The sequence below is a fragment of the Chlorocebus sabaeus genome, chromosome 8, assembly GCF_047675955.1.
Source record: "Chlorocebus sabaeus isolate Y175 chromosome 8, mChlSab1.0.hap1, whole genome shotgun sequence".
Classification (NCBI taxonomy): domain Eukaryota; kingdom Metazoa; phylum Chordata; class Mammalia; order Primates; family Cercopithecidae; genus Chlorocebus; species Chlorocebus sabaeus.
Window position 1 is genome coordinate 103,855,555 of NC_132911.1, and position 10,597 is coordinate 103,866,151.

Sequence of the window (10,597 nt, forward strand, 5' to 3'; positions counted from 1 at the left end):
AGAGCAAAGGAATAGGGAGTAATCTAATACAACTGATGCTCAGGAGCTTGAATTTTACGCTTTAGACAAAGAAAAATTGGAGTTGGCAGAAGGAATATTGGAGGCAATGACATCAGTTAGGATTACTACCAAAGTCCAGGCCCAGGGTGGGGGCCTGAAATGAGACAGTAGTTGTGTGGATGGAGAAAAAGATATGGCTACGAAAAGAGCTTGGTAAATGATTGCAGGCAGGGGATGAAGAAAAGGGAAGAAAGGCTTTGAGTGACTGGCCAGTGGCACCACAAACCAAAATAAGAAGTGGAGGAAAAACAGCATGGGGTCGGGGGGCCTGGGGAGAGTTCAGTTTAGACTGTTGACATGGACATTCAGATGATGAAGAGTCCCAATAACCCACTGGATATATAGAGCTGGCATTAAAAGTAGCGTCTGGACTGGAGTTGTGGAGATGTGGAAGTCCCACGAAACAGGGGTACTGAAGCTATAGGAGGAGAAGAGGAGCTCACCCAGAGAAAGCCCAGAGAACAGAATCCTGAAGGTCAGTACTTTTATGAGAAAAGAAAAAGAGAAGCCAGAAAGGGGGAATAATAATGAAAGATAAGAGAACTCGGAGACAGTGAAATCAAGCCAAGAGAAAGGGAACGCCTAGAGTCTTCAAGCTATCATGAGTTCAAGGATGGGGCCAACGCCTAAAATGGTTAGGTGAACTGCTCAAACGTAAGTGGCGTGTTGTTGAGTGTTCTTCAGCAGTATGGGAAAAAATTTGCTGGCTTCAGAAATGCTCACCTCCTGCTGCAACTAAGAGTAGTTCAGGAAGGCCTGGAGCAGCTTAAAGAAATTTCCCATTAAAAGCAGAGTGGCTGGGCCTGGCATGGTGGCTCAGGTCTGTAATCCTAGCACTTCAGGAGGCCAAGGTGGGTGGATAGCTTGAGCCCAGGAATTCGAGACTGGCCTGGGGAACATGGTGAAACTCTGTCTCCACAAAAAATATAAAAATCAGCCAGGCGTGCTGGCATGTGCCTATAGTGCCAGCATCACAGATGGCTGAGCCAGGAAGATCACCTGAGCCCAGGGAGGTCAGGGCTGCAGTGAGCTGTGATGGGGCCACTACACTCCAGCCTGGGTGACAGAGGGAGACCCTGTCTCAAAATATGTGTGTGTGTGTGTGTGTGTGTGTATAATGTATTTTTTTTTTCTTAAAGCAGAGCTCTGCCAACATGGCCAGAAGATGGGAGGAATTTCTGACTTGAATTTCTACCTCTACCTTCAGTGGCTCTGTGTGTGTATGTGTGTATGTGTGTATGTGTATGTGTGTGTGTGTGTCTGTCTCTCCCAGCAATGGACCAGAGCTCTGGAAAGGTGAATGTGAAAGCCACCAGCACACACAGCCTTAGCCCTTTCTTCTCTCTTAGGCCCTGCTATACTGTGAACTTCTTGAGACTTAACCTCAGCATCTAGGACCACATTATGACTATACAATCACTCATGTTTGTTGATTGAAAGCCAAAAGCAAATAAGATAATTAGCCAACATAGAAATAAGTGCTGGAAGACATAAATAAATAATGGAAGTGCTTAGAGCTCTTGGAATCAGACTCAGACCTTGGTAGGAATTAGGTTCTGACACCTCATGTTTGTCTGTGTAACCTCAGGCAAGTTCCATAACCACTGTATAAAATGGGAATCACAATGGAACCCACCCTAAATGTAGCACTCACCTAAATGACAATATATAGGATATATTTAGCAAAGTACTTTTATTATTTAACCTCTCTAGAAGTCTGAGCTGAGAGTATTCAGTACATTTGTAAAGGAATGATAAATTGACCACTCTTTATCCATCAATGCCATTTACTTTTGTTTACTCCAACCAGGAACTGCACAGCCACATCACAATAGAGCCATGGAGATAAAACTTTCCTCTCATGGAGTCATTAAAGAGTTTAGAGAAATTAAATGAGGCCATCTATGTGAAAGAACTTTAACGATGAACAGCATCCACCATACAAATTAACTGGCCCCTTCTTAAAAATGTGCCAGATAGAGAATTCAAAAAAATCTTGTACACAGTTATTACAATTGTTTCTAAACCAAAACTCTGGCAAAAAGGAGGAAAGAAAACACACAGCTTTCTTCTATTATCTAATATTTGCTATATTTTTAAAGGCCAAAAAAAAAAAAAATAGCCCCTTGAAATCGTACTTACAAATTCTTCTTCTGTAAGAGTTGGTGGCTCTGAAACAAGACAAAATATTACATTATCTCCCTCAAAACTGATTTCCTTTGAGTAAATGAAATCATGGGAGACAGCACCTAGCCCTATGTTGTACACGGGCACGCTCAGTACATCTCTGGCCCTCTGTTCATTCTCTGTACATGGCTTGCATTTTAAGTTGGAATTCAAGGTGGAAGTGGGAAGGAAAGGCCTCTGGAATCCTGCCTGGTCACTAATTCACTGTGACCCAGCAGTTACCCTTCTTTATAGACGGAACCCTCTATTATTCTACGTACAATATGCAGAATTAAACGAGATAATGCGGTGCCAGTGTAAACCGGCGAGGACGTGAAATTCGTCATGAAATCCAACAGGAGGGCAGTGAAGCCCTTTTTTCTCATGTCTGGGAGCGGGGGTACCTCTAGGAGGGCAGGAGGTAAAGTCCAGAGGCTGGCGCGTGGTGCGGCCCGGACGCCGCGAGCTGGTCCTCCGTCCCTGTGGGGCCGCCACCTACCCGCTGTGAGCCTCTTCACGGGCATGCCGTCGCCTCTGCCCGCTCCTGGAGCCCGCGCGGGCCGTCAGGGCCCCAGCGCGCGGGCCCAGCGCGGGTCAGGGCCGGAGCGACGCGGCGGCGGCGCGCGGGCGCGGGAGCTACGCCGGCTCGTGTGGCCCGCAACGCGCCGGGGTTGCTATGGAGCTTAGACAATGCGGCCGCCCTGGGAGGCGGAGGCCGCCCGGTCAGGCGCCTTTCAGGGTTACCAAGCCGCGATGGGAAGGACCCAGCCGCCTCCTGCCCTCCCTTCCTCCTCCTTCTGTGCGGGGGCCAGCGCCACGAAGGACTGGGGACGGACGCGCGTGCAGATCCGCGGCGCAGTCACCCGGGAGGGGCGCCCTGGAGAAGCCTGTGGCCCTCGAGACCCGACTGGCCGCTAATTCGTTACTGTGGGACCGCGGCTCAGGCCCGTTCTTCCTCCACTACAGCCAAACAGCACCGGCTAGAGAAATGCGGTGCTCCACGGGAGGGAGAGGCCGCGGGCACGCGGGGCGCGAGGCCGCCAGAGCGGCTGGTCCCGGGAAGCGGAGGAAGCAGGGAAGACTCGGGCCTCGAGTTTTCATCATTCCTCAGGAGGCCCGCAACACACAGCTCTTGATCTCCATCACAGTTGTATGAAATGCTTGTGTAAAAAGTTAAATAATTCGTGGCCTATAGGAACCGCGAACTTCCCCAACACGTGTGTGCCAGTTAGGACTGCTGCATTTGAAGAGAGCTAGGCTTAAAAATTACCTGAGGAGGCCTCATGTTCACCTAACGTGGTACCTTCGTCTGTTAGGTTACCCAAGACTCAAGCCAGAAACCTGGGAGCTTTTTCCTAAAACTTATTCCAGCCCCCCAACCCTCTTATTCAGTAAAGCACTAGGTTCTCCTTATTCTGCCTTAGTGTTTCTGAAATCTGGAGTCTCCTCTCCGCTCCTGCTAGTAAGAAGATCCTTAGTACAGGCTCCATCTGAACTGCTGTAAAAACTTCCTAACTGCTTTTTTTCAGTCTTTGCTTCCAGTGGAGTTCACTTTAAGCCCATTCTCCATGATGAATGCAAAATCATCCATCTGAATGCAAATCTGACCTGCTTAAAACCTTCGGTGGCTTCACAATTGCCTCCTACATTGTAGGAATACTCCAAGGCTGGCAGGGGCCCCACAGGTATATGAATGCTTAAGAAAAGAAGGAATAAGACAATGGGTGCTTGTATTGCAAGGAACCGTAACTCCCATCTAGTTATATTCATTGCCTTTTCCCTATTACATAGGAAAAGACAAAAATAAACACTATATTGGCCAGACAAAATTAGAGGACGAAATGAAGTGACGGGATACTGGCAGAAGATAAGGGAGAGGTGGGGGTGGGGGGACAAATCACAAAGGGCTTTGTGGGCCCCTGGTAAGGACTCCAGATTTCATTGAGTGAAATGCAAACCATAGCAGAGTTTGAACAGAGAAATGACATGACTTTATTTCTATTTGAAAGAATCACTCTGGGTGTTGTCTAGAGAATATATTAATATTAGCATGACTCGAAGCGGGCAAGAGCTAATGGTAGCTCAGACCGGGTGGTTCAGCACAAACAGTACAGGTTTGAGATAGATTCTGCAGACATTTTAACAGTAGAGCCAAGAGGATTTCCTGACAAGTTGGACATGGGAGTGAAACAAAGTAGTTGAGAATGACTCCAGAATTTGGTCTGAACAGCCAGAAAAGTTTAGTTGCCATCAACAGAGTTGGAGAAAGCTGTGAGTGGACTACATTGAGAGAGAGTTTAAGAAGTCTATTACCCTAAACCAAATTGAAAAACATACTTCAGGATACCATCCAGGAGAATGTCACCAACCTAGCAAGACAGGCCAACATTCAAATTCAAGAAATGCAGAGAACCCCAGAAAGATACTCCATAAAAAGATCAACCCCAAGACGCATAATCATCAGATTCTCCAAGGTCAAAATGTTAGAAAAAATGTTCAGGGCAGCCAGAGAAAAAGACCAGGTCACCTACAAAGGGAAACCCCTCAGACTATCAGTGGATGTCTCAGTGGAAACTTTACAAGTTAGAAGAAATTGGGGGCCAGTATTCGGCATTCTCAACCGAATTTCCAACCCAGAATTTCATATCCAGCCAAAGTAAGCTTCATAAGTGGAGAAGTAATAAGATCCTCTTCAGACAAGCAAATGCTAAGGGAATTTGTCACCACCAAACCTGCCTTGCAAGAGCTCCTGAAGGAAGCACTAAATATGGAAAGGAAAAACCATTACCAGCCAGTAAAAAAAACAAACAAAAAAACACTGAATGAAGTACACAGACCAGTGATACTATGAAGCAACCACATAAACAAATCTGCAAAATATCCAGCTACCTTTATGAAGACAGGATCAAGTCCACACATAACAATACTAACCTTAAATGTAAATGGCTAAATGCCCCAATTAAAAGACACAGAATGGCAAGCTGGATAAACAACCAAGACCGAGACAACTGGCAAGATGGCCGAATAGGAACAGCTGTGGTCTGCAGCTCCCAGCGAGATGGATACTAAAGGAGGGTGATTTCTGCATTTCCAACTGAGGTACGCAGTTCATCTCATTGGGACTGATTGGACAGTGGGTACAGCCCACAGAGGGGAAGCCGAAGCAAGGTGGGGCGTCACCTCACCCAGGAAGTGCAAGGTGTCAGGGAATTTCTCCCCCACCCAAGGGAAGCCGTGAGGGACTGAGCCTGAGGAACTAGAGCACAGATACTGCTCTTATCCCATGGTGTTTGTGACCCACAAACCAGGAGATTGCCTCTGGTGCCTACCCCACCAGGGCCCTGGGTTTCAAGCACAAAACTGGGTGGCCATTTGAGAAGACACCAAACTAGCTGTAGGAGTTCTTTTTTTCCGTACCCCAGTGGCACCTGGAACAGCAGTGAGACAGAACCGTACACTCCCCTGGAAAGGGGTGCTGAAGCCAGGGAGCCAAGTGGCCTGGCTTGGGGTCCCACCTTCCCAGAACCCAGCAAACTAAGATCCACTGGCTTGAAATTCTCGCTGCCAGCACGGCAGTAGTCTGAGATTGACCAGGGACACTCAAGCTTGGTGGGGGGAGGGGTGTCCACCATTGCTGAGGTTTGAGTAAGCGGTTTTACACTCCCAGTGTAAACAAAGCTACTGGGAAGTTAGAACTGGGTGGATCCCACTGCACCTCAGCAAGGCTGCTGTGGCCAGACTGCCAGATTTCCCTTCTCTGGGCAGGACATCTCTGAAAATAATGCAGCAGCCCCAGTCAGGGACTTACAGATAAAACCCCCATCTCCCTGGGACAGAGCACCTGGGGAAAGGGGTGGCTGGGGGCACAGCTTCAGCAGACTTAAATTTCCCTGCCTGACAGCTCTGAAGAGAGCAACAGACGTCCCAGCACAGCATTCCAGCTCAGCTAAGGGTCAGACTGCCTCCTCAAGTGGGTCCCTGACCCCCGTGTATCCTGACTGGGAGACACGTCCCAGTAGGGGCCGACAGACACCTCATACAGGAGAGCTCTGGCTGGCATTTGGCAGGCACCCCTCTGGGACTAAGCTTCCAGAGGAAAGGTCAGGCAGCAATCTTTGCTCTTCTGCAGCCTCTGCTGGTGATACCCAGGCAAACAGGGTGAGGAGTGGACCTCCAGAAAACTCCAGCAGACCTGCAGTAGAGGGGCCTGTCAGAAGGAAAACCAACAGAAAGAAATAGCATGTCCACTCAAAGACCTCATCTGAAGGTCACCAACATCAAAGACCAAAGGTAGATAAATCCACAAAGATGGGGAGAAACCAGTGCAAAAAAGCTGAAAATTTCAAAAACTAAAATGTCTCTTCTTCTGTAAAGGATCACAACTCCTTGCCAGCAAGGGAACAAAACTGGATGGAGAATGAGTTTGACAAATTGACAGAAATAGGCTTCAGAAGGTGGGTAATAACAAACTCCTCCGAACTAAGGGAGCATGTTCTAACCTAATGCAAGGAAGCTAAGAACCTTGAAAAAAGGTTAGACAAATTGGTAACTAGAGTAACCAGTGTAGAGAAGAACATAAATGACCTAATGTAGCTGCATAACACAGCTGAGAACTTTGTGAAGCATACACGTTTCAATAGCTGAATCAATCAAGCAGAAGAAAGGATATCAGCTATTGAAGATAAACTTAATGAAATAAAGAGAGAAAACAAGATTAGAGAAAACAGAGTGAAAAGGAACGAACAAAGCCTCCAAGAAATATGGGACTATGTGAAAAGATCAAATCCACGTTTGACTGGTGTACCTGAAAGTGACGAGGAGAATTGAACCAAGTTCAATTCGCAAACCAAGTTCAGGATACTATCCAGGAGAACTTCCCCAACCTAGCAAGACAGGCCAACATTCAAATTCAGGAAATACAGAGAACACCACAAAGATACTCCTCGAGAAGAGCAACTCTAAGACACATAATTGTCAGATTTGCCAAGGTTGAAATGAAGGAAAAAGGGGCAGAGAGAAGGGTGGGGTTACCCACAAACGGAAGTCCATCGGGCTAACGGCAGATCTCTCTATAAGCCAGAAGAGAGAAGGGGTCAATATTCAACCTGCCTAAAGAAAAGAATTTTCAACACAGAATTTCATATCCAGCCAAACTAAGCTTTGTAAGTGAAGGAGAAATAAAATCATTTACAGACAAGCAAATGCTGAGAGATTTTGTCACCACCAGGCCTGCCTTACAAGAGAAGGAAGCAATGAACAAGGAAAGGAACAACCGGTACCAGCCACTGCAAAAACATGCCAAATTGTAAATAACATTGACACCGTGAAGAAACTGCATCAACTAATGGGCAAAGCAAGCAGCTAACATCATAATGACAGGATCAAATTCACACATAACGATATTAAAGTTAAATGTAAATGGGCTAAATGCCCCAGTTAAAAGACACAGACTGGCAAATTGGATAGAGTCAAGACCCATCAGTGTGCTGTATTCAGGAGACCCATCTCACATACAAAGACACATAAAGGCTCAAAATAAAGGGATAGAGGAATATTTACCAAGCAAATGGAAAGAAAAAACAAAGCAGGAGTTGTAATCCTAATCTCAGCTAGAACAGATTTTAAACCAACAAAGATCAAAAGAGACAAAGAAAAGCATTACATAATGGTAAAGGGATCAATGCAGCAAGAAGAGCTAACTATCCTAAATATATATGCACCCAATACAGGAGCATCCAGATTCATAAAGCAAGTTCTTAGAGACCCACAAAGAGACTTAGACTCCCACACAATAATAGTGGGAGACTTTAACACGACATATCAACGTGACAGAAAATTAACAAGGATATTCAGGACTTGAACTCAGTTCTGGACCAAGCAGACTTAATAGACATCTATAGCACTCTCCACCCCAAATCAACAGAATATACATTTGTCTCAGCATCTCATCGCACTTATTCTAAAATTGACCACATAATTGGAAGTAAAACACTCCTGAGCAAATGTAGAGAACAGAAATAATAACAAACAGTCTTTCGGATCACAGTACAATCAAACTAGAACTTAGGACTAAAAAACTCACTCAAAACCGTGCAACTACATGGAAACTGAATGACCTGCTCCTAAATGACTACTAGATAAATAACAAAATGAAGGCAGAAATAAAGATGTTCTTTGAAACCAATGAGAACGAAAACACAACGTACCAGAATCTCTGGGACATATTTAAAGCAGTGTGGAGAGGGAAATTTATAGCACTAAATGCCCACAAGAGAAACCAGGAAAGATCTAAAATTGACACCCTAAAATCAAAATGAAAAGAACTAGAGAAGCAACAGCAAAGAAATTCAAAATCTAGCAGAAGACAAGAAATAACTAAGATCACAGCAGAACTGAAGGAGATAGAGACACTAAAAACCCTTCAAAAAATCAATGAATCCAGGAGCTGGTTTCTTGAAAAGATCAACAAAATAGACTGCTAGCCAGGCTAATAAAGAAGAAAAGAGAAAAGAATCAAATAGATGCAACAAAAAAATGATAAAGGGGATATCACCACTGATCACACAGAAATACAAATTATCAGAGAATACTATAAACACCTCTACACAAATAAACTAGAAAATCTAGAAGAAATGGATAAATTTCTGGACACATACACCCTCCCAAGTCTAAACCATGAAGAAACCAAATCCCTGAATAGACCAATAGCAAGTTCTGAAATTGAGGCAGTAATTAACAGCCTACAAACCAAAAAAAGTCCAGGACCAGACAGATTCACAGCCTAATTCTACCAGAGGTACAAAGAGGAGCTGGTACCATTCCTTCTGAAACTATTCCAAACAATAGAAAAAGAGGGAATCCTCCATAACTCATTTTATGAGTCCAGCATCATCCTGATATCACAACCTGGCAGAGACACAACAACAAAAAAAAAGAAAATTTCAGGTCAATATCCCTGATGAACGTCGATGCCAAAATGCTTAATAAAACATTGCCAAACCAAATCCAGCAGCACATGAAAAAGCTTATCTACCACCATCAAGCTGGCTTCATACCTGGGATGCAAGACTGGTTCAACATATACAAATCAATAAACATAATCCATCATATAAACAGAAACAATCACAAAAACCACATGATTATCTCAATAGATGCAGAAAAGGCCTTCAACAAAATTCAACACCCTTTCATGCTAAAAACTCTCAATAAACTGGGTATCAATGGAACATATCTCAAAATAATAGGAGCTATTTATGACAAACCGAATATCATACTAAATGGGCAAAAACTGGAAGCATTCCCTTTGAAAACCAGCACAAGACAAGGATGCCCTCTCTCACCACTCCTATTCAACATAGTATTGGAAGTTCTGGCCAGGGCCATCAGGCAAGAGAAAGAAATAAAGGATATTCAAATAGGAAGCAAGGAAGTCAAATTGTCTCTATTTGCAGATGACATGATTGTATATTTAGAAAACCCCATAGTCAAAACGCAAAATCTCCTTAAGCTGATAAGCAACTTCAGCAAAGTCTCAGAATACAAAATCAATGTGCAAAAATCACAAGCATTCTTATACACCAATAACAAACAGAGAGCCAAATCATGAGTGAACTCCCATTCACAACTGCAACAAAGAGAATAAAATACCTGGGAACACAACTTGCAAGAGAACACAACTTGCAAGAGATGTGAAGAATCTCTTCAAGGAGAACTACCAACCACTGCTCGAGGAAATAAGAGAGGACCCAAACAAATGGAAAAACATTCTATGCTCATGGATAGGAAGAATCACATGGATAGGCCAATCGTGAAAATGGCCATATTGCCCAAAGTAATTTATAGATTCAATGCTATACACATCAAGCTACCACTGACTTTCTTCACAGAATTGGGAAAAACTAATTTCAAGTTCATATGGAATCAAAAAAGGGCCTGCATAGCCAAGACAATCTTGGGCAAGAAGAACAAAGCTGAAGGTATCACGCTGCTTGACTTCACACTATACTACAAGGCTACAGTAATGAAAACAGCATGGTACTGGTACCAAAACAGATACATAGACCAATGGAACAGAATAGAGGCCTCAGAAATAACACCACACATCTACAACCATCTGATCTTTGACAAACCTGACACAAACAAGGAACAGGGAAAATAATTCCCTATTTAATAAATGTTGTTGGGAAAACTGGCTAGCCATATGCAGAAAACCTGAAACTGGACCCCTTCCTTGCACCTTATACAAAAATCAACTCAAGACTGATCAAAGACTTAAATGTGCTAAGACCTAGGGCCATAAAAATCCTAGAAGAAAACCTGGGCAATACGATTCAGGACATAGGCATGGGCAAAGACTTCATGTCTAAAACAC

At 44.3% G+C, this 10,597-nt stretch overlaps 1 protein-coding gene across 6 annotated transcripts in view; it reads right to left on the minus strand.

The window, feature by feature from the left end:
- RGS22 (regulator of G protein signaling 22) overlaps positions 1-2,874 on the minus strand; it is a 151,877-nt gene extending 149,003 nt beyond the window's left edge. For 2 of the 6 annotated variants that reach the window (XM_008001210.3, XM_008001209.3), the window contains exons 1-2: positions 2,726-2,874; positions 2,203-2,231 (exon numbers count right to left, since the gene is read on the minus strand). In XM_008001210.3, coding sequence (XP_007999401.2) covers positions 2,203-2,231; positions 2,726-2,750 — 54 coding nt within the window. In that variant the 5' untranslated portion in view covers positions 2,751-2,874. The remainder of the gene's footprint in view (positions 1-2,202; positions 2,232-2,725) is intronic. The other 4 variants (XM_073018248.1, XM_073018250.1, XM_073018247.1 and 1 more) reach the window with 2 other exon arrangements.
- Between the last annotated feature and the right edge of the window lie 7,723 nt (positions 2,875-10,597).